Source organism: Mesoplodon densirostris, chromosome 1 (assembly GCF_025265405.1).
Source record: "Mesoplodon densirostris isolate mMesDen1 chromosome 1, mMesDen1 primary haplotype, whole genome shotgun sequence".
NCBI classification, from domain to species: Eukaryota; Metazoa; Chordata; class Mammalia; order Artiodactyla; family Ziphiidae; genus Mesoplodon; species Mesoplodon densirostris.
The window spans coordinates 28,396,766-28,421,193 of NC_082661.1; the positions used below are offsets into that span (position 1 = coordinate 28,396,766).

General features: G+C 36.7%; 1 protein-coding gene across 10 annotated transcripts in view; it reads right to left on the reverse strand.

The window, feature by feature from the left end:
• BTRC (beta-transducin repeat containing E3 ubiquitin protein ligase) overlaps positions 1-24,428 on the reverse strand; it is a 189,801-nt gene that overhangs the window by 68,041 nt on the left and 97,332 nt on the right. For 8 of the 10 annotated variants that reach the window (XM_060100582.1, XM_060100566.1, XM_060100529.1 and 5 more), the window contains 2 exons: positions 21,029-21,106; positions 5,324-5,413 (listed from right to left, as the gene is read on the reverse strand). In XM_060100582.1, the coding sequence (XP_059956565.1) occupies positions 5,324-5,413; positions 21,029-21,106 (168 nt within the window). The remainder of the gene's footprint in view (positions 1-5,323; positions 5,414-21,028; positions 21,107-24,428) is intronic. The other 2 variants (XM_060100590.1, XM_060100574.1) reach the window with 1 other exon arrangement.

A 24,428-nucleotide genomic window follows, 5' to 3' on the forward strand; every position in this document is an offset into this window, starting at 1 on the left:
GGCTCATCTCATGCTAATCTAGATCAACCCACAAAGACAAACTCAATCTTATTAGCTCCCTGGCTAGATAGAAATGTGAATAGGTTCTAGCATCTTGAAGCGCCTCAGTCAGATATATCAGTGGTTCCCAACAGTTGAACCACTGCTGCTATCTAAAAAAAGGCTCATAAAGAGTTCACTGAAGGGAAAAAGTTTACAGAAACACTGTAGTTCAAAAGAACTACAGAAAGTTTTAGGTTTTGGCAAAGAAAACTGCCTTGGAAAGGCTTTGTTATAAGCTCCGTCTATTCAAGCAGCCATCAAGAAATCAGCCCTGAACCTGTGTCCTGCCTTTCTCCACAGATCTGCTCTGCTGGAAGATGCTGGTGGCCAATGTGCAGAATCAATGCCTCTGACTTCAGACTTAAAAACAGTCAGTCTGATCCCCATTCAGGGCAAAAGTTTAACATATTTTGTTAACAGCTTTCAGTTTCTTGTTTCTTTTTCTTGTATGTTTAACAATGAGAGCAGGTAGCAAGGAGACTGTGCAAGTATTTACTGTGAATCTAGACTATAATTCATGAAGATTCTCACTGGGGTCCTAACTTTTTTTTTTTAATTAACTTTGCTGAAATGGTTGAAAATGACTTTGAATTTTACCAATTGTAATACAGACCAGGATTCCTATTTACACTTTCCCCTCCAGTGGCATATGCTACTTAGGGTTCCTGAAGCTGATTACACAACAAATGTGCAGTCAATCTGCTGATCCATTTTGGTGCCCCATGTTTGTATTCTTAAATATCATGCACATCTAGAAGGTTATGTATTCTCATATCCTTAATCTGACAAACACACAAACTGTTGTCTATAATGAGGATTCTTGATTCTATTATTACTTCAAAGTGAGCTTGGAAAAGTCACTGTACTAGTATTTCTCAGAACCTCTCTGTAACCCCCATTAACATTCATTAAATTCATATAAATATTTAAAGATGGAAGAAAAAACATTACTTCTAAACTTAATTCCTGCCTCTTTAATACAGCAATAAGCCTAACGTATAAAACATTATACTTCAGTTTTTCCAACCACATCAGCTTCAATGATATGGTTAAATCTTAATATATTCTCCACAAAGCTACTCTTTAGACCCAACAGAGAAGCTTGTGTACAGAATGGACCATCCGACATGCTACTTGTGGAACAGTATATTAAAGAAGTCTGTTAACACGTAGTTTAAAACTCAAAAGAAACTCTGAACAGCTGAAATGCCTTATAAATAGCACAGACCCAGAGGAAGTGCAAACGTCTGCATTGTGAATTGTAGATCTTAATTACCGACAATGGCTGGTACAGCAAGGAGCACAGGAAAAAAGTGAAACAGTTGCACTGTTCATGGTTGGCAATAATTCTTCAGGAAAATATTTACTATCAATCAGTTATGAGAAAAGTGACTCTGTGCTCGTAAAACAGCACGATGCTTCTCATACCAGGACCATTTTGCTTCAGCATAATCTGAATTTAAACAGCTTGTTTCCTGCGGATATAATTTTGGAAATAAATAAAACAAGTCTTCTATCAAAATCTGGAGTGAGTGGAAAGGAACATCACATTTTTCTGTCTCAGTTGCAAAAAGATTATTAGTCTAAAGTAAAAAACAATAACAACAAACAATAACAACTACAATACAGAACACATCTACAAAGGACTATGGAAGGGGTTTATTTTCTAAATATAAAGAGGCAGAACTTCTCCAACCTAGGCAGGAATCCAGGCAGATGTGTTCAAAAACAACTCAGTTTTAACTGTATGTGTATGTGTGTGTGTAAGGGTAAATTAGGGAAAAGCCTGAAAACAAAAATTTTCAATAATACTTAAAGTCAATAAAAATATAACAAAAATTAATGCTCTTTATTTTTCCAGTAAGCTTTCTTTACCAATTAAAAGACATCATGAAGGTTGACAATTAGGTACAACATGATTATTGATTTTAAAGATTAAGTTGGAGGTCAATAATGACTGTCCATTTAAAGCTACAATAAACACAGAGCTTATCATGTTCCAAACACAAACCTCATGAACTACAGGGCTATAATTAGTAAGAAGGAAGGCTTTGGAAGAAATAAAAAACATCTCAATGCCTCCAAATATTACTTGGATTAAGTTATACTATAAAATGACCCTTCCTCCATTTTTATTTTAAAATATTTTCTTAAGACTCATTCTTCAAGTCAGAGATTCAGAAGATTATTAACCGAGGGTGGCTGTAGTTTGCCTTACAACTTTGTCTTCTTGTATTCTAAAGAGGACTAAGTGTCTCTTTTCATACACCTATTATAAAACATTTATTTTAAGATATCTCTGGCAAAGAAGTCACATACAACATATTATAGGGGTCCAAACATAACAGGATTGCTGTTTTTAAAGGGACTAACTGGTATTAATGTCTTATATAAACAGTTTTCAATAATAAGGTCTTAGACTTTAATTACCATCTCCACCCAAACCAAAGTCACACCTATCAGAATTAGTTGTTTTGAACTAGAGGACCAAAATGGTTGATATCACCATATTTTAGCTGCTCTCCATGGAGCTGGACATTCAAGGCCACTTTGGAGCACAATCTGAATCAACAACACATACTTGTACCAAGTTAAAAACCAATGCAGCCATATCAAGTATAGCAGGTGAAACTATCCAGTTAAGGGCTAAAGGTGAAGAGCATGAAATAGGGACAAGCTTACAGACCTACAAAAATAATGGCAAGTCATTACTTTTCAAAGGGCAAGCAATAAATGAGGCCAGTAGAAGCAGCACAGAATCATGAGATACACATAACATATGTAAATAAAAAAGGGAAAATTCTTCCTATTCCCATGTTATTGGCACTTCACTGGAGACTGTTGCAACAAAGAGAATTTTCAGCTACATGTTTTTATTTGCCACCGACCAACTGATTATTTGGCTCAGATCTGAAGCAATGAACCAGAAGATGAAGATGGGCCAATAAAAGGAATCAGAAAGTTAGGTGGGTTCCTAAACTAGGAAATGATAGAAATCGTTATTAAATTAGGGTGTTTAAGGAGATGATGAAAGGATATAGGTGGCAGAATAATGCTAAAATAAGCAAGAATGGGATGAGAGGGTCACCATTTGAGAGCAATGGAAACAGCAGCAATGAGCAAATTTATTTCCTCACTCAAGAGCATAGAAGAAATTATACCATTGTGCCAGATGCCACAAGATTTCTAACCATGCACCTCTAAAGTAGAAGGTAGGAGAGGAAAAAAGAACCCATCATACAGACATACACCAACATAGCTATGTAGCTTAGAGATCCTGGCTTACAAAGTATTGAGAAAACAAAAGGAACAGATGCTCACTTGGCCAGCTCTCAATGTAACTCATTAAAATCGTCACCCTGTCCTTGGATCGGTGCTCATGCTAAGATTTTACCTTGTTTAGCCAGAAGTCACCCACTTGTGATGAAACTGAGAACAGCATGGCCAAAAAGGAAAAAGATTATTTTCAAAGGCCCAAATTATTGGTCTCCTCAATGTACAAATGCTAGATAAAAAATAGGGTCAATCAGCACTTGGCTAGTTGTGACTATATGACTGAAAAATAAATACACGTTAATTTATAATATTCATATTTTGCAGTAAATTATTAAGACATTCTAATTTAAGAACTGAACTGATTAACTCTACCTTTTTTCACTATAACTTTTAATAAATTCCGACATTTCTTATATGGATCATTTCCAATGGTTCTATTTTGTATGATATATTTTCAGTTGATAAAGTATGTCCTTTATCAACTGAAACTACTTCATGTTTTAAGAAATAAAACAAAATAAAAAATATTGCTGTTCCTTGATTTTTGTAGCAAAGAATGGAGACACATGATACCAGGCCTGGCTCTAATAATAACAGTAACAGAGACGCTGAGTGTATAGATTAAACACTAGATTAGACAATAGATTAAACTATTTAAAGTTGGGAATGTTGTAAAAGTGACAAATCCCTGAATAGTTATAAAAGGCAGTAATTTTGCAGATATGCAGAGTAGAAGTCTAGAAACAGAGCCCGTACTGTACTTTTACTTACTCCTGGAATAATTTAAATGGCTGAAATCTAAATTTCGGTCAAAGTTCCTGAGTAATTAGAGATGGAAAACTTGAGGCATAGTTGATACAATTATTAGATTGTAAGATCTCTAATACATAAGATTATTTTTGTATTTAGGCTATAGATATGGCACACATTTATACATAAGAAACAAGAAGCTCCATATGCGTGATTAAACATACTTGTCCAGTCAGATCAAGATCACCAAAAGTGGTATTTTTATCAATAGCCACTCAATAAATAATAATAGTGATATAATAATTGGATTTTCTATAGCATATTTCACCATCCTACAATGGTGTACTCTATACTTATTACATTTTAAAACCACCAACAAACTTATGAGAATAACTGTATTTTTTTTATACAAATCTTTTTTTTTTGGCCGCACCACACAGGATCTTTAGTTCCCCGACCGGGGATCGAACCTGTGTCCCCTGCAGTGGAAGCAAGGAGTCTTAACCACTGGACAGCCAGGGAAGTCCCACACAAATCTTATCTGTAATAATCCATAACTAGTGTAAAGCAACAAATGTGAATTAGACTAAAGTGTGACCAGAACACATTATCAAAAAATTCTGCTGCAACTGAAGAGAAAGAAACTCCAACTTGCAATCTGCTTGGATAAAATGATGCCTCCTACATTCTTTTTAAAAATCCTATAATAGGAACTTCCCTGGTGGTCCAGCCGTTAAGACTCTGTGCTCCCAATGCAGGGGCCCTGGGTTCAATTCCTGGTTAGGGGACTAGATCCTGCATGCCGAACTAAAGATAAAAAGCTTGTATGGGGTTTTCCTGGTGGCGCAGTGGTTGAGAGTCCGCCTGCCGATGCAGGGGACATGGGTTCGTGCCCTGGGCCGGGAAGATCCCACATGCTGCGGAGCAGCTAGGCCCGTGAGCCATGGCCGCTGAGCCTGCGCGTCCAGAGCCTGTGCTCCGCAACGGGAGAGGCCACAACAGTGAGAGGCCCCCGTGCAGCAAAAAAAAAAAAAAAAAAAAAAAAGCTTGTATGCCACAACTAAAGATCCCACATGCCGCAACTAAAACATCCCACACGCCGCAACTAAGACCCAGCACAGCCAAATAAATAAAAATAAAATAAATATTAAAAAATCCTATAATAGTCTTTAATAGCAATACTGAGTAAAGATGTCTATAGATAAACCATTATTATGATGTGGTATAATATATATTGATGTGTAATATTACTTACTTTGGCCACACAATTTTCAGTCTTCATAGCAGTGCTTGCTAGACATACTGTCTCTTGATTTAAGCAGAGTCTGGCACAGCTGTTGTAGGTCTGTAAAGAGAATTTTTTGGAAATAGGTTTAAATACTGAAATACTGTCGTGTAGTTTTCAAATTCTGCCTTATTTCTCAAAATCAACAAACAAATAGATCCTATGTGTAAATACCAGATTTATGGGAGCTGCGGGACAAGGTAGACGGGGGAAGTAAAGAAAATGAGAGCCCAAAAGTGCCACTGATGTGCCCACAAACAAGTATGTGAGCAGCAGTGACTTTACTGTATATACAAAAGGCAGGGATGTCAGCTATTCAAAAATGGGCAAAGGACTTGAACAGAGATTATCCAAGAAGATATGCAAATGGCTAAAAAGCACATGAAAAGTTGCTCAACATGACTAATCATGAGAGGAATGCAAATCAAAACTACCATAAGATACCACCTTACACCCATTAGGATGGTTACTATTAAAAAAACAAAACAAAACCAGAAAACAAGTGTTGGTGAAAATGTGGAGAAATTTGAACCCTTGTGCACTGTTAGTGGGAATGTAAAATGGTACGGCCACTGTGGAAAACAGTATAGTGGCAATTCCTCAAAAAAATTAAAAATAGAATTACCATATGATCCAGCAATTCCAATTCTGGGTATATACCCAAAAGAACTGAAAACAGAGTCTTGATGAGATACTTGTACATCCATGTTCATAGCAGCATTATCCACAATAGCTAAAATGTGGAAGCAACCCAAGTGTCCACTGACGGATGAATGGATAAGCATTCATCTGAATGTGGTATATACATACAGTAGAATGGTATTCAGCCTTAAAAAGGAAAGACGTTCTGACATATACTGCAACATGGATGAAACCTAAGGACGGTATGCTATGTGAAATAAGCCAGTCACAAAAAGACAAACACTGTATGATTCCACTTAGATAGTCAAAACAAAACAGAATGGTGGCTGCCAGGGGCTGGGAGAAGCGGGGAATAGGGAGTTACTGTTTAATGAGTACAGAGTTTCAGTTTTACAAGATGTTAAGAGTTATGTGGATAGGACTTCCCTGGTGGTGCAGTGGTTAAGAATCCGCCTGCCAATGTAGGGAACATGGGTTCGAGCCCTGGTCCAGAAGATCCCACACGCCGTGGAGCAACTAAGCCAGTGCGCCACAACTACTGAGCCTGCGCTCTAGGGCCCGTGAGCCACAACTACTGAAGCCCACGTGCCTAGAGCCTATGCTTGGCAACAAGAGAAGCCACCGCAATGAGAAGCCCACGCACCGCAACAGAGTAGCCCCGGCTCGCCGCAACTAGAGAAAAGCCTGTGCGCGGCAACGAAGACCCAATGCAGCCAAAAATAAAATTTAAAAAAATTTTTTTTAAAAAAGTTATGCGGGGCTTCCCTGGTGGCGCAGTGGTTGAGAGTCCGCCTGCCGATGCAGGGGACACGGGTTCGTGCCCCGATCCCGGAAGATCCCACATGCCGCGGAGCGGCTGGGCCCGCGAGCCATGGCCGCGGAGCCTGTGTGTCCGGAGCCTGTGCTCCGCAACGGGAGAGGCCACAGCAGTGAGAGGCCCGCGTACAGCAAAAAAAAAAAAAAAAAAAAAGTTATGCGGATGAATGGTGGTGACTATTACACAACAATGTGAATGTATTTAATGTCACGAACTGTATGTTTAAGAATAGTTAAGATGGTAAATGTTATGTTACATGTATTTTACCACAATTAAAAAAAACACTGGTTATACTTTATTGTAATCAAACTTGCCAATATATTAATTAAAATGTTTCCTTTTAGTCTTAAATTTTTACTGATAGTAAATGTCATGGCTCTCAAACAATAGTGCATGTCAGAATCATCTGGGCTTGTTAAAACACAGATCGCTGGGTCCCATCCCCAGAGCTTCTGAGAATCTGCATTTTTAACAAGTCCCCAGCTGATGTTAATGCTGCTGTTCTAAGAACACTCCTTGAGAACTATTTTTATAAATATGTGTGTTGAAATTAAAGAGAAAAATCTTAAGACGTCGGCGATCTCTTATAACCAATAATAGGAAAGAATCAAGTTTTTAAAATTCTAGATTTACTGAACAGTTGCAAAAATAGATATGAGTTTCTGTATACCCTTCCCCAGCTTTCCTTTATGTTTTAAAAAATATTTATTTATTAATTATTTTTCTCTGCATCGGGTCTTAGCTGTGGCACACGGGATCTTTTGTTGCGGTGCACAGGCTCCTCTCTAGTTGTGGTGCACGGGCTTCTCTCTAGTTGTGGCACACGGGCTCTGTGGTTGCAGCGTGTGGACTCTCTAGTTGCAGTGTGTGGGCTTGCTCAATAGTTGCAGCGCATGGGCTTAGTTGCCCTGCAGCATGTGGGATCTTAGTTCCCCCACCAGGTATCGAACCTGCGTCCCTTGCATTGGAAGCTGATCTCTTAACCACTGGACCACCAGGGAAATCCCCCAGCTTCCCTTTATGTTGATGTCTTACACAACCACAGAACATTTATCAAAACTAAGGAATTAACTTTGGTACAATATAAAGTTAAGAACTTATTTGAGTTTCACCAGTTTTTCCACTAACATCCTTTTTCTGTTCAGGATCTAATCCAAGATCCCACATTGCATTTAGTTGCTGTGTATCCTTAGTTTCCTCTAACCTGTGACAATTCCTCAGTCTTTGCTCGTCTTTCATGATTCTGACACTTCTGAAGAGTACTGATTAATCTACACAATGTCCCTTTGTTTGGGTTTGTCTCATGTTTTCTCATATCAGATTGAGGTTATACATTATAGGGAAGGATACAACAGAAGTGATATAACCTTCTCAATGCATCAAGTCAAGAGGTATGTTGCTGAGTACTTCTGGTGATATTAACCTTGACCACTTGCCTAAGGTTGTGTCTGCCAAGATTCTCTATTATAAGCTTATTATTTTTCCTTTAGAAATTACTAAATATATTGTGGGAAATACTTGAAGACTATGCAAGTATTTTGCTTCTGCTTCAACTTTTGCCTGCTAATTGTAGCATACTGGTGGATCTTGCCTGTTGTAATTTTTACTGTGGTGTTCTAATGGTGACTTTTAAATTTCTCTTTCCATCTACATCTATTAATTGGAATTCTTCTTAAGGAAGCGCTATAGTTCTTCCCATTTGTTTACTTATTCATTTATGTATTTATTTATATTAGCAATGGATGCATAGATATTTTAAATAATTCATTTTTGGTCAATTATCATTCTTTGGAAAAGAGTAAATAGACAAGAATAAAATTTAAGAAAATAGGGAAAAATAACATTATAAATTTGGTTTTCCATTTAAACAAGTTAAACTTTTAAAAATTTATCCATTTGTTTTATTCTTATGTTGTTTAAGTTGAAATTATTTCAAACACATATTTTAAAAGAATAAACAATCATTTGACATTAGTGTACAGGCACTACTGGGACATGTACTAATACATTCTGGACTCAGGTTCAGTACTTCTTTTGCAACCGCTAATACCACAAACACTATTCATGTACAGACAACACAATTTAAAAAAAAAGATTTATTTATTTAATTTATTTTTGGCTGTGTTGGGTCTTAGTTGTGGCACACAGGATCTTCGTTGAGGCATGTGGGATCTTTCGTTGTGGCATGCAGGCTCTTCACTGTGGCGTGTGGGCTTCTCTCTAGTTGTGGCGTGTGGGTTTTATTTCTTCTCTAGCTGTGGCACGCAGGCTCCAGGGCAAGTGGGCTCTGTAGTTGTGGCACACGGGTTCCAGAGTGCGTGGGCTCTGTAGTTTGCAGCACACGGGCTCTAGCTGAGGCGCACGAGCTCAGTAGTGGTGGCGTGCGGGCTTAGTTGCCCCGCGGCATGTGGATCTTAGTTCCTGGACCAGGGATCAAACCCGCATCCCCTGCATTGGAAGGAAGATTCTCTACCACAGGACCACCAGGGAAGTCCCAACAACACAATTTTTTTTTTTAACATCTTTACTGGAGTATAATTGCTTTACAATGGTGTGTTAGTTTCTGTTTTGTAATGAAGTGAATCAGCTATACATATACATATATCCCCATATCTCCTCCCTCTTGCGACTCCCTCCCACATTCCCTATCCCACCCCTCTAGGTGGTCACAGGTGCTATGCAGCTGTTTTCCCACTAGCTATCTATTTTACATTTGGTAGTATATATAAGTCCATGCCACTCTCTCACTTCGTTCCAGCTTACCCTTCCCCCTCTCCATGTCCTCAAGTCCATTCTCTATATTTGCGTCTTATTCCTGTCCTGATCCCAGGTTCTTCAGAACCTTTTTTTTTTTTAGATTCCATATATGTGTTAGCATACAGTATTTGTTTTTCTCTTTCTGACTTATTTCACTCTGTATGACAGACTCTAGGTCCATCCACCTCACTACAAATAACTCAATTTCATTTCTTTTTATGGCTGAGTAATATTCCACTGTATATATGTGCCACATTTTCTTTATCCATTCATCTGTCGATGGACACTTAGGTTGCTTCCATGTCCTGGCTATTGTAAATAGTGCTGCAATGAACATCGGGGTGCATGCCTCTTTTTAAATTATGGAGTTCTCAGGGTATATGCCCAGTAGTGGGACTGCTGGGTCATATGGTAGTTCTATTTTTAGTTTTTTAAGGAACCTCCATACTGTTCTCCATAGTGGTGGCTATATCAATTTACATTGCCACCAACAGTGCAAGAGGGTTCCCTTTTCTCCACACCCTCTCCAGAATTTGTTTGTAGATTTTTTGATGAAGGCCACTCTGACTGGTGTGAGGTGATACCTCATTGTAGTTTTTTTTGTTTGTTTGTTTGTTTACCGGTACGTGGGCCTCTCACTGTTGTGGCCTCTCCGGTTGCGGAGCACAGGCTCCGGACGTGCAGGCTCAGCGGCCATGGCTCACAGGCCCAGCCGCTCCGTGGCATGTGGGATCTTCCTGAACCGGGGCACGAACCCATGTCCCCTGCATCGGCAGGCGGACTCTCAACCACTGCGCCACCAGGGAAGCCCTCTCATTGTAGTTTTGATTTGCATTTTCTAATGATTAGTGATGTTGAGCATCCTTTCACGTGTTTGTTGGCAATCCGCATATCTTCTTTGGAGAAACGTCTCTTTAGGTCTTCTGCCCATTTTTGGATTGGGTTGTTTGTTTTTTTGCTATTGAGCTGTATGAGCTGCTTGTAAATTTTGGAGATTAATCCTTTGTCAGTTGCTTCATTTGCAAATATTTTCTTCCATCTGAGGGTTGTCTTTTTGTCTTGTTTATGGTTTCCTTTGCTGTGCAAAAGCTTTTAAGTTTCATTAGGTCCCATTTGTTTATTTTTGTTTTTATTTCCATTTCTCTAGGAGGTGGGTCAAAAAGGATCTTGCTGTGATTTATGTCATCTGACAATACAATTTTTTTATTAGTTTCTGACAATACAATTTTAAAAAAATGAAACTTAATGTGTTTTTAAGACATTTATGAAGCAATTGATATATACTAAATAAAATAAAACTTTAAGTCAAAGAGTTCTGGTTTCAATAATGGCAGAGATGTTTGTATTAGATTAACCCCTTCTCAGATAACAATTATAAACTATGGAAAAAATATTTTAAAATAACAAAGGCACTAGAGGTTGACCAAAAGTAGGCAGAAATTGGCGGGAGATGTGGACTGACTTTGAAAAAGGAGAATCACACTGGGTAAGATCCATGTTTACATGCTTTTTCCCTGAGGGTACTCACTAGGCTATTTGGTGCAGGGTGACTAAAATTCAGTTAGAAAGCCACAGCCTATCAGCTTGAGATGTCAGAAGATGGAGTTCAGGGCAACCATAGTGGCTAGAAATTGAGAAGAAAAATAGAAAATAGAAAGAGACAAGTCAGGGAGGAAGCATCAAAACATGCATATAAATTTCCCTCAAATCCATGGCTAACCCTCAAACTACTTACATAAATGGGAGACTCCAAATATTCCAATGGAAAGTAAAAGCTAGAAGACTGAAAGATCTGAGCAGAGACTCCAGCTCCTGCCCATGAGGGGAGACAAGGTTTTGAATTTGATTCCTACTAAATTAGAGGGGCTTAATAGGCATCTCAAACTTTCCATTGAAAACTTAGAAAGACCCTGCATTTAGACTAAAGAGTAAGTCTTCAGGACTAAGGGATGTGCCTCAGGACTAAGGTCAAAACCAAAACACACCTGCCCTAACAAACATAAACCAAGTATGAAGTCACAGTGGTCAGCCAGTAAGATAATCAGAGGAAGATAAAAGAAACCAGTCTCCACAATGTATTGTTTATAATGTCCACTATACAGTCAAAAACACTAGACATGAGAAGAAGAAAACAAATGGGACCCATAGTAAAGAGAAAAAGAAATCAATATAAAATGACCCCAATATGATCTAGTTATGGGAATTAGTACATAAAGGCTCTACAGAAGCTATAACAAATATGTTCAACAACTTAAAGAAAGATACAATCACAATAAGTAAACAGATGGAAATTTTCACCCTTAAAATAAAAAACTAAAATGAACCAAACAAATTCTAGAAATTAAAAATTTACTGGATGTACTTAAAAGCAGGTTGGAGATGGCAGAAGAAAAGGCCAATGAACTTCAGAGACAGATTCAACTGAAATAATCTGAAGAACAGAAAGAGTAAAAGAAAAAAAGAACAGTCTCAGCCACCTGTGGGACAATTTTCAATGCTCTAGCATTGTGTAATTGGAGACCCAGAAGAGAGGCAAGAATGGGGCACAAAAAGTTATAAAAATAGTGACCAAATATTTCTAAAATTTGGTGAAAACCATTGGCTTACTGATCTAAGATAAGCAAACCCCAGAAGATTAATACAAAAAACCCAAAAATCAGAAAACAAGACCTAGGCCCAACACAGTCAAAACTGCTGAAAACCAATAACAAAGACAAAACTTTAAATGCAGCCAAAGAAAAAAGGGATGCTGCATACATGGGAGTAACAATATAAATAATGGCAGATTTTTCACCATAAACAATGAAGGTTAGAAGACAAGGGAACACTATTTTTTTTTTTTTTTTTGGCTGCACCTTGTGGCTTGCGGGATCTTAGTTCTCCGACCAGGGACTGAACTGGGCCCTTGGCAGTGAAAGCACCAAGTCCTAACCACTGTACCACCACAGAATTCCCTGGGGAACATGATTTTTTTAAGTGCTAAAAGGAAAAAACTCAAACCAGGTTTCTTACTATTAGAAAAGAGAATTACAAATATGTAGAGGGAGAAATCTAAAACAAACTCTGTGTCACTGTATTGGAACTGGAGGTATCAGTGTGAACTCATGGTTTTCAAAACATATAATATAGGGGCCTCCCTGGTGGCGCAGTGGTTGAGAGTCCGCCTGCCGATGCAGGGGATACGGGTTCGTGCCCCGGTCTGGGAGGATCCCATATGCCGCGGAGCGGCTGGGCCCGTGAGCCATGGCCGCTGGGCCTGCGCATCCGGAGCCTGTGCTCCGCAACGGGAGAGGCCACAACAGTGAGAGGCCCACATACCGCAAAAAGAAAAAATATATATATATAAATAATAAATGAGCAAACAAATACTAGCCAACCAAACAATCAGAAAATAAGCACAATAAAATGTTAACAATAAACTGCAGGAAAAAATAAATAAACTATCTTAAAAATTTTCAGTCAAAAAAAAGCATGGGGAAAATAATGAGCCCCAAACTCTACTTCACAGTGCACTTAAGAATTAATTTGAGGGCTTCCCTGGTGGCGCAGTGGTTGAGAGTCCGCCCCCTGATGCAGGGGACATGGGTTCATGCCCTGGTCCGGGAGGATCCCACATGCCGCGGAGCGGCTGGGCCCGTGAGCCATAGCTGCTGGGCCTGCGCGTCCGGAGCCTGTGCTCTGCAATGGGAGAGGCCGCAACACTGAGAGGCCCACGTACCGCCAAAAAAAAAAAAAAAAAAGAAGAAGAAAAAAAAAAAAGAATTAATTTGAAATGGATCAGACTTCAAGGTAAAAGCTAAAACTTATAAAGCTTCTATCAATAGAACAAAACCTAGAATATCTTCATAATCATGGGGTAAGGGTTGATTGGACTTCATTCAAAAATTAGAAACTTTTCATCAAAACACACCACGAATAAACAGGCAAGATATAGACTGTGAGAAAATATTCAGAACACATATCTGACAGAGGACTACCTAGAACTCAATAATAAGGCAGACAATGCAATTTTTTTAATGGCAAAAAAACAGATACTTCGCAAAAAAAAATATGTGAATTGTCAAAAAGCACATGAAAAAGTATTTAACACATGCTCACCAAAAAAGCTTAAAGAGCATTCACAGCAACTTCATTTATAAAAACGGAAATAGCTCAAGTGTCCATCAAAAGAATGGAAAACAAACTGTAGTATATTTATTCAATGGAATTTACTGTACAATAAAAGAGAATAAACCACTGATAAACACAGAAGTATAGATGAATCTCATAAGCATTATGCTGAGTGATAGTGAGACCCCCAACATGGATGATTCTATTACATAAAATTCAAGAAAGGCGAAACTAATCTATGACAGGAATCTGATCAATGTTTGATTCATTGTGGGTGGGGAAACTGGGAAGGAGAACAAGGGAACTTTCCTGGGTAATGAAAATGTCCTATAGCTTGATTGGGGTGGTGGTTACACAATTGGAAAGACATCAAAAATTTATTGACTTATGCAATTAATATCTATATAATTCACTGTATGAAAACTTTATTTCAATGAAAATATAAAAGTCTGCAGTTAATATTTAGGGGATAAAGTATTAGAGGTCTGTCCAGTTAATTAATAAAAATGTTATTTTATTTTTCTGAATAAAATAGTCATGGCAGGTAGAAAACTAATTTTTCCTCCAAAATTCCTTTTCCCCTCAGAAATGAGTATAACACACTCAGGGGAACATTAGGGTACCTGCGGGAGTTTCTAGAGTAAGGATATATATAGGTTTTTATTTTCTAGACATTCCATCTGTAAAATGGGTATATGATCTTCTTTTTCCCCAAAGGAAGTCACCTAGATTAGTAAACCAAAACTGATCACAGTCCTTAGACCACTCTGAAATAAAAAGGCTTTCTAAAGAATCAAATATTTTACATTCAGTATTTTACTATTATTAGACTCCTTCCAGCTAAATAAACTAGTGAGTATAAGAGCCACAGGCAAAATAGGTTCTGTAACCAGGCAACATCTGAAAAGGTAGCTTCATTGCTAAACCAGAGACAGAGAATTTTGCATTACAGTACTTTAATATGTTTTTATATTGCATATAAAGCACATAAGCATAAACCAGTAAGATGCCTTGCTGAAAACTACCTTCTTTGTGAAAGCAGGCTGTAATTCTGAACAAGTTTTCAATTTTCACACTGCTGCTAGGGTAAAACATTTTAAAGAGTTTAATTTTTTACAAGGGATTCAATGACATAGGATTATCTAACAAAGTAATGGCTAATCAATAGAAGGTTTAGTTGTCAGGTGAAACATATAACACACTAAAAGGGATTGATTGCCAGACTTCTCCTTATTTACTAGAAGGTATATATTTAAAATGACACAAACTTGTTACCTGCATTCTTTTAACCTTGCAAAAAGCTGCTTAAGAAATCTGTTCAGCAGCCCTACAGCAAAACAAGATACAGTTGTAATGAAAATGGTTAGTAATTAGGGGGTGGGGAGGGGTACACAGGGACCTTCAGATTATATATATATATATATATATATATATAGAGAGAGAGAGAGAGAGAGAGAGAGAGAATATATAGAATATATATATTATATAATATTTATATATACTATATATATAATATATAGAATATATATATTCTATATATTCTATATATATAATGAGATTCAGATTATATATATTTTTTATATATATTTTATATATAAAATAAAAACATCAAATCAAGTCCCCAGCAAGAATGTGGGATAAAAAAGCAAACTAAAAAGTGACATCTAGGAAAGGTGGAACTGGGCTTTAAAAAATGCCACAATGATGCTACCAAATCTCATTCAATAGATGCAAAGTTGTGTCTGATCTCATTCCATGTTGCTCTTAGGGCAGATTTTTTAAGGATTCACACAACTGGATACAATAGCCCCTCCCACCTTTTTAATGGTACATCCAGATTAAGCACTGAACACAAAATAAATTAGGCCCATATGGACTTCAACCAACATATAAGCTGTTTCCTTTATAATTTATGCACAATATCTCAAGTCTCTATATGAAAATACACTTTTTATGGTCATTACAACCCAGGAGTTCAATAATAGTTTTTCTACTAAGTCAGCGATTACACAATTTATCAAAGAATGATTACACTGAAATAAAAATAAAACACCACACCAACCCCCTATACAGTCTTCCTTCCTCAAAGTAATTTTAAGAAAGCTGGTTATTAAATTGCTTGTTTTTGAAGAAGGGTTTTTGTAGCTAGACACAAATTGCAAAAAACATAAAAAAAAAAGTTATTAGACTCTGAAGGATTCAGCCAAAGTGGGAAGTTAAATAAACAAATCACTTCATCAGACTTGGAAAGATCATTTTTGTCTTACTTAAGGGACCTACATTAATTACCTTTAAGGTCTTTTATATGGACTATTTAAAATAAGTACAATTTATTTATTTATTTCAAATGAGGTGCTTCTTCCAAAGTATTAAATAATGTCTACAAATGCAAAAGCATTTTTATAAATAGGTAATTAAAACAGATGACTAAAATTAAGTCAAGCTGCAAAACATTACCCAGGATGCACTACTGTTTGTTTGTTTTTTTAATAAACATTTCAGGCAATTTTTTTCCATCCAAAGCCCAAAGCACTTCAGGAAAAAAAAAAAAGAGGTAGGAAGTTTCTTAGGGGGAAAAAACACACATATATAATGAAATAATGCCAAACCCTAAACTAAAGTATTTACAAGATAGTCCCTGAAGCACAGTTTGTCATATTGCAATTACACCTTGCCTACTGCCAAGACAAAGTGCTAACTATTGCCACTAGGGGGAGAAATGTCTTAACACAAAGCAAAGGCAGATAGGGAATGGATTTTCTTGAGCAATTATCAGAACAAAGCTCCCTTGGCTGTGTGTACCTTCTAATTACTCAATACAATTAAAATGACTAACCTAAAACAAATAGGAAAAAAACCTGTCTGCCTGATATCAGGGACTTCATTAAACCTTTTACCCTCATCAATCAAATTAGAAAGAAGGGAAATGCCATTATATACAAACATTACAGAGCTATCAAAGGAAGTAAATTCAGTGAGTTTCTCTCCCCCTTTTTTTTTTAAAGGAAGAAAAGAAGTGGTTCTCTTGAAAAAAGAAATGTCGTGGTATTTACCCATCTGGATGCTGCTTGAAAACAAATTGTCCTCCAAAGAGCAGAAATACAGTATGTTTTCTCTCAGTTCACTGGCTTATGAATGACTTTTTGTTGTTGTTGTTTTGTTAATACACACGATAATGTCATTTTCTGTGTCAGTGATGTGCCTGTTCCTCCTACTCAGCCAACTGTATGAAGGAGCTATGCCAATCAGACCTCCATGCTTACACGGGGTTGTTTTAACTTTTAAGTTCTTCACCGCTGTTTTTTGTGCATCTACTCCAAGGTAATGTTTAGAACAACATAGGAATCTGGGGGAGAGGTGGGGGAAGGTGGTAGGAAAGGAAAACAGCTACTTATTCCTTCTAAAAGGCTTATGTAGTTCCTTTTATAAGGCCCAGTCATTAACAGAAGATGACAACAGAGTCATTTTTCTTTCAGCTGACAATTGTGACATTTTTCCAGCAGCATGCAAGGTGTTGAAAACCTAGCAGCTGTTACCTCCTGGGATGAAGATACTTTTTTATCCTCCCTTGACAGTTTAACTCAGTGGGTCAGCACCTTTAAAGACTGCAAAGTATCCCTGAAGAGGATGGAAGCTTGAATTACTGCTCCCTCCCTAATCAATGTAAACCCTCACTGCAGGTGAAGTCTCCATCTATAGAGGTGCATGGGGGAGGAAAATGTAATGCCCTGAGCCAGATGGTTTTTATCTTGTTTTTAAAGAATAAAGGAACAAGCTAACAAGGGAGACAGCTACTTTGTTAGCTTCTTGGCCTCTCTCATGGCTTTGCATCCCCAGGGTTCCAGCTACACAAGAGAAAGAATACAGAAAAACGTAAACACTTAAAGAAATATAACTAGAGGGCTGGCATCATGCTGCTTTCAAAGAGTTGAGAGAGCACTACTCAATGCTTTATTTATCACTACCCACGTTCTCAGGATGGTAAGTGGACACATACACAAAGGGAATGGGGGATGGGAGAAGGATTAGACAGAGGTCACAATTTACTCAATTACAGAGAAAGGCAGGGTTGACAGATCCTATTAGCACCAATGTGAAGCAAAGAAGGAGTTGCATGTTGTAAGGTTATGTTTTCAAAAAGTAATGAGTACTTTCATGTATCCTCTCAGGCCTTTGCCCTTGTTTGCAGATATGAATAAAAGCTATGAACACATTTGCTATGGTTTTCTTGGCTTCACATTCTAGGAATAAAAGTAAAAAGAAAACTGTAGCTACTTTGTACGTCCTTTAAATAAAAGTTTACACTTAATGCCAAGATGTCAGAAGATTATTCAAAAACTTAGAAAATTTAAAGAATACATTGCATTACTTTCCCCCACCCTGACCTCTACTGCCTTCTGATGTTGGAAATGAAATGGAAAAGCAGGTATACAAAATGACTTGGTGACACAGGAAGTAATGTCTCGTGACTTTCTCCTTCAATAGTTTTTTTCTGCTAGGTCTTTGTCAAGTTTTGGAATTATGGTTATGGTAAACTCATAATACAAGTCAGGGAGTGTTCTTTCCTTCTCTATTTTCTATTTTGGTGTTATTTATTCCTTAAACGTTTGATAGAGTTCACCAGGAAACCATATGGGCCTTTTAATAATTCAATTTTTTTAATAGACATATGGCTATTCAAATTTTGTTTCACCTTGTTTTGGTTTCAGTAAGTTGTGTTTTTCAAGGAATTCATCCATATCATGGAAGAAGCCAAATTTTTGGCTTAAAGTTATTTGTAATATTCCCTTTTACCCTTTTAATGTCTGTAAGACTGTAATGATAATACTTCTTTCAGCTCCTCCAGTAGTTAAATAACTCCAAGTTTTAACAGGCAGTGGTCATATCCTATCAACAATGGTAAAACTATACTTTAGAATAATATATATAAGCTCTAAAATTAGTTTAAAACAACACTAAATTTATTAGAACATAACTTGGCATTTTAAAATCAGTGGTGAAAGAGTTCCTGAAACCCCATTAGAAATAGTCTGCAAAAGAATCTCAAGGGACTGGCCCACATGATGCAAATCCTACCTACATCAACACTAGGTAAAAGGCAGCTTTGACATCTTTTTATCTATAATAACTTGACTAAAGGTGGGGTGGGGGGAGCAAATGGCACTTCATTATTGTCATATGCATTGGCGAAAAGAGGGAGTTTAAACAGCTTATATACTACATCCTACATTAAAAAACTTGGCGGTGGTGTAATCAAGTTCAGGGCAATCCTGGACAGCTGCCCTGTGACCTGCTTCTATTGACCCCTGCTATTCATCATTCATCCCTAAGACTGAGAGGGCAAGCTCCTAGGGAGTGACCACCACAATAGACAGACACAAGCCAACAGTAATCTGGTTCGAGCAAAAAACCAGATGGCACTGCAATAAATTTACAAATCTGCATTCATGGGGCTGTTAAAACACCCAGAAGCTAAAAGACTCCGAGTGCCCCAGGAGGATCTCCTACTTCCCCATTTCTAAAGGCCATTTCTCTTTCCAAGAACATTGAGTTCATGCTCTTCACAAAGAGAATGGAGATAAAACCCTTTACAAAGAAAGGAGGAGGAAAAGCCTCATGACCTAATTAATCTCCAGAGCTTGGATCTCAACACTGAATGACAGATATTAGAAAAATCAGTTTGGAGCACTAGGAGGACAAACAAAAACAAACCCAAAAACGGTTGTTATATTAAAGCAGAGGGGGTAAAGAGAACCTGCTAAAAAAGCAATGAAAAAAACATTATTTCAAATACTGCACACAACAGATCTTGCAAGTATAAAATGATTCAATAATGTATGCATTTATTTTTTAAATGAATCAGATTAGTCCCATGTGTGACCTGCTGGTCCATCTGTATGTGCTGGACTTAATAGGCACGATTCTCTCTCTTGCTTCAGTTTGAAGTATGAGAGAGATAAATTTAGTTTAATTTTCAACAGATCAGCCTATCCATTTTCCAAATGGACCATCTGGATCAGCCTATTAAAATTAATTTATAACTTTGCAGAGTGAAAATTCGTTTGTTAGCTTAAATAAAGTTGCCAAAACTTTTTGTCATGTCATTGTTTTCTGACAGTTGTTTCTGTATAGTGGGGCAGAGTGTTTCCACCTCCAGATTTATCTTAATTCAATTTTGTCCTATATATTTAGATTTATAGATTAGGTGTTTATCTCCAAATAGTTAATGCTCTAACTGAACAATATTAATCCCTGATCTTTTGGCTATTTAACAAAGCTTCCTGAACTGATTCAATTCTACTTACCACACAATTATTTTTATAAAAGAAATTTTGCCCATCCAAAAATGTTTTAACATATAGTAAATAAAAAATGAGTGTCACAATTTCAACTACTTTTCCCCTAAATTAACACTGTCTACAACCTATAGAGTTAGAAGACAGAAGTAGAAATGCTTTGGCAACGCTGAGATCTGGGTTTCAAATCACTGACTTGCTAAATAAACAAGTCATCGAATCTCTCTCAGCCTCCATTTTCTTCATCTATAAAATGGAAATCATATCTAGCAACTTTACAGGGTTATTGTGAGAGTGAAGTAAAGTAAGTATCAGGTTCATGGTAGGTGCTCAACAAATATTTAATCTCTTCTTCTTTTTCTTAGAATAATGCCATAAGTGCAAGTAAAATAAAATTATTTTTACTACTGCTGGCAATACTGTAAGAACTTGTTTTTGTTGCCAGTGAGGGATGGAAGATGTTAGAGGTTGCTACAGGCAGTGAGAAGAGCCAATTTTTTGACTAAATGTTTTTGAACATTTTAATTTTTAAAAACAGAGCACCATGGAACTGAACTTTCAAAGAGAAAGTTTGAGGAGTGGGGGCACCGTGGTGAGTAAAAATTATTTTAAAGTTGTCATTAATAATGGCCTTTACTTCTAGAAAAAGCAAACAAATATTGCTTAGACTAAAAGGAGCTAACTTCATCATAGGTAGATCTCTTTTGATTATTATTATTTTTTAATGTATGAAAAATCTTAATAGAAAAGTAAGGTTTAAAGAGGACCATTCTACTACCTGCACTTAAGATGCACTTCAAGTTATTTTTCCAAGAAAGCTTTTCTTTGATTTTGTTTTCACTACACATAAACAATTGACTGCCCTGTACTTGTATACCTAGGATATTTTTTAAATGATTGGGAAAACAATGTAACTGACTGAAATTGATGGCTAGAGCCAGACCAACTTCAGAGTACTCTTAATTTAAGCTCCAGTACTTAACAAATGGCAAATTGAGGGTTTCCTGTCTTTTATTTTGTTGGTAGCTTTTTAAGTAAGACTGAATTTCATACCTGTCTAAGTGAATTCTTCTCTGGTATTATCTTCCTAGGGGGTTCGCCATTATTACAGTCTTCTCTCTCTGAGGAATTCTGTGAAAGAAAGTAAGCTTTAATTCAGTTCTCATTATCTTCAATCTTATTCTGTGGGAGTAAACTGAATTACATTTTTAATTCTGTAAGCTAGAATACCGTGTATATTTATGCATTTGTTCATTTGAAGATTTATATACATACAGACATACACTTATGTAAAGGAAAATATATGCCCATGTATATAAATAAATATAGGTAGGGATCTAGGTAGAAAAGTATTTCATCTATATTTAAGCACTGCCTAGCAGATCATATTCATTATGTCTAGTTTATTGTTCTTTGGCACTGGACACAAGAAAGCTCCAGTCTATACTTAGCTGATAACAACTTAGACCAGGATTATTGCCTTCTCTTTTAAATAATTAGTTTTAAACCATAGTAAATGTTTGATTGGTCCAAGTTCTCATGTCTGGATCCTAAAAACAATTAGTTATTTCTCTTCCTCTTTTCTCTGATTTGGTTTTCTTTTCTTTATTAAAAAGAGCATAGTGCTTAGTTAGTTCAAAGCAATAAAATTTATCAGTAGTTTAAGATTAGAGTCCACTCTTGCCATTATACTTCAAACAGCAGCTAGAAGGCCCTAAAACGTCAGTGAGATTTTTAAATACTTAAAAAGAGGGAAATAACAATTCAACTGCAAGCAAGTTCACAGTTCTAAATATCAACAGAGTAAAAGCCAACCCACAAAATGGGAAAAAATTTTGCAAATCATTTATTGATAAAGGATTAACATCCAGAATATAGAGAGAAGTTGTAAAAACTCAGCAACAAAAAAACAGAACAACCTGATTAAAAAATGGGCAAAGAACTTGAATAGACATTTATCCAAGAAGATAAACAAATGACCACCAAGCACATGAAAGGATGGTCAACATCACTAATCATTTCAGAAATGAACAGCAGAACTACAAGGTACTTCATGTTCATTAGGCAGGCTATTATCAAAAACAAAAAACAGGAAGTAACAGGCATTGATGAGGATGCTGAGAAATTGTAACCCTTGTGCACCTTTGGTGGGAATGTAAAATGGTACATCAGCTATGGGAAACAGTATGGTTCCTCAAAGAATTAAAAAAGGAATTACTATATGATCCAACAATTCCGATTCTGGGTACATACTCAAAAAAACTGAAAGCAGAGTCTCAAAGAGATTTTTTTTTTTTTTTTTTTTTTGCGGTACGCGGGCCTCTCACTGTGGCCTCTCCCGTTGCGGAGCACAGGCTCCGGACGCACAGGCTCAGCGGCCATGGCTCACGGGCCCAGCCGCTCCGCGGCATGTGGGATCTTCCCGGACCGGGGCACAAACCCGCGTCCCCTGCATCGACAGGCGCACTCTCAACCACCACGCCACCAGGGAAGCCCTCAAAGAGATATTTTTATGTCTGTGTTCATAGCAGCACTATCCACAACAGCTAAAACGTGTAAGCAATCCAAGTGTACACTGAGGGATGAATGGATAGGCAAAATGTGGTATATACATACAATGCAATAATCTTCAGCCTTAAAAAGGAAGGATATTCTGACACAAACCACAACATGGATGAACCTTGAAGACATTATGCTAAGTGAAATAAGCCAGTCACAAAAAGATAAATGCAGTATGATTCCACTTATATAAGACACTTAGAGTGGTCAAAATCATAGAGACAGAAAGTAGAATGTTGGTTACCAGGGGCTGGGAAAAGGGAGGAATGGGGAGTTATGGTTTAATGGGTAGAGTGTTGCAGTTTTATGAGATGAAAAGTTATGGAGATGGATGGGGGTGATGGTTGCACAACATTATGAATGTATTTAATACCACTGAACTGTACACTTTAAAATGTTAAAGGTGATAAATTTTATGTTATGTGTATTTTATCACATTAAAAAATAATTTTAAAAAATCTGGTAACACATGTAAATCACTCTCTGCAAGACAAAATACAGAAAATCCAAGTACACATTATTTGGGCTCTATTTTCCACAGTTCCATGTGTAATGTTAACATTTTAGAATTTGCAGCTGATTTACTCATTACATTACATATATTCATCACATTCTGAGGAGTTACTTTTAGATCCAGAAATTATATCCAACATATGAGTTTATCTGAAAAACTTCATACAAGTATGAAATCATTATTAGAATATAGGATCATAACAGTGTTTTAAATTTAGATATTATGAATCTTTTGCTTTGTATCAAATATTATATTTTAAAAGATATTAAAGGATAAATAGCATACATATAGTATCAAGAGGCCCTCTGTGGCTAACATCTGTGTGCCTTGTCTGTCACCTTGACAGGTCAGTACATTAAGGTTCTTTTGGGCAGAAATCTTTTATGAGGTTTAACTTGATAATTTTACATTTGTAATGATCACTTTAAATTAAAGGTCAATTTTAGGGACAAAGAAGAAGAAAAAATGCTATGTTACAAGTAAGGGATAGAGGCTCAATAACTTTAGAATTCTGCTTTTTCTCTCTGTTTTGGGGAAAAAAGGAATGTAGACTATCTACAGAAAAATGAAGGAGAGATATAGTTGAGTTCATGACTATAAAGCATCCCAGGGAATTCCCTGGCAGTCCAGTGGTTGGGACGCCATGCTTTCACTGCCGAGGGCCCAGGTTCCATCCCTGGTAGGGGAATTAGGAAGCCATGTTGTGTGGCCAAAAAAATTTAAAAATAAAAATAAACTAAAGTAAAATAAAATAAAGCATTCCAGATAAGGAAACTAGCAATATACGCCATTATAAGAGAATAAAAGGAAGGGAAAGGTCAACATTAAACCCATAAAATCAATTGTATATTTAACTTTGCTTAAAAAAAAAAGTACAGATCAAATGTTTTAAATGCTAAAATTAAATGTCTTATACAATAAAAACTTAAGCCAATATTCAATTTTAACTGTATTTAATTAAGCCAGTATTCAATTTTAAACTTATAATTTGCAAGTAACTATTTCCCAGACCATGAAGTTCTACACCCTCCTTTAAATAAAATACCATTTCAGATCACCTAAACCTGTTTAATTCAATGTAAGGTCCTATATTTCAAAATTAAATTTTTTTAAATGTCATTATAATAAAGTTGGAAGCCTAATTACTTTTTGGTGGAAGTTTGTTATACTGAAGACGTTATAAATCACATTTTTACTCTACAGGTGCTTGGGATGGAAAAAATTTGACGGCAAACTCTCTATACTAAATTACATAGTGAAAAACAGTGATCTGAACCTAAGAGGATGAGTAGTGGCTATCTAGCCCACATCAATAATTTTCTTGCTTCTGACCCTCTATTTTATCTGATTTAGATAGTAAACTATTGAGTGGGTATTATA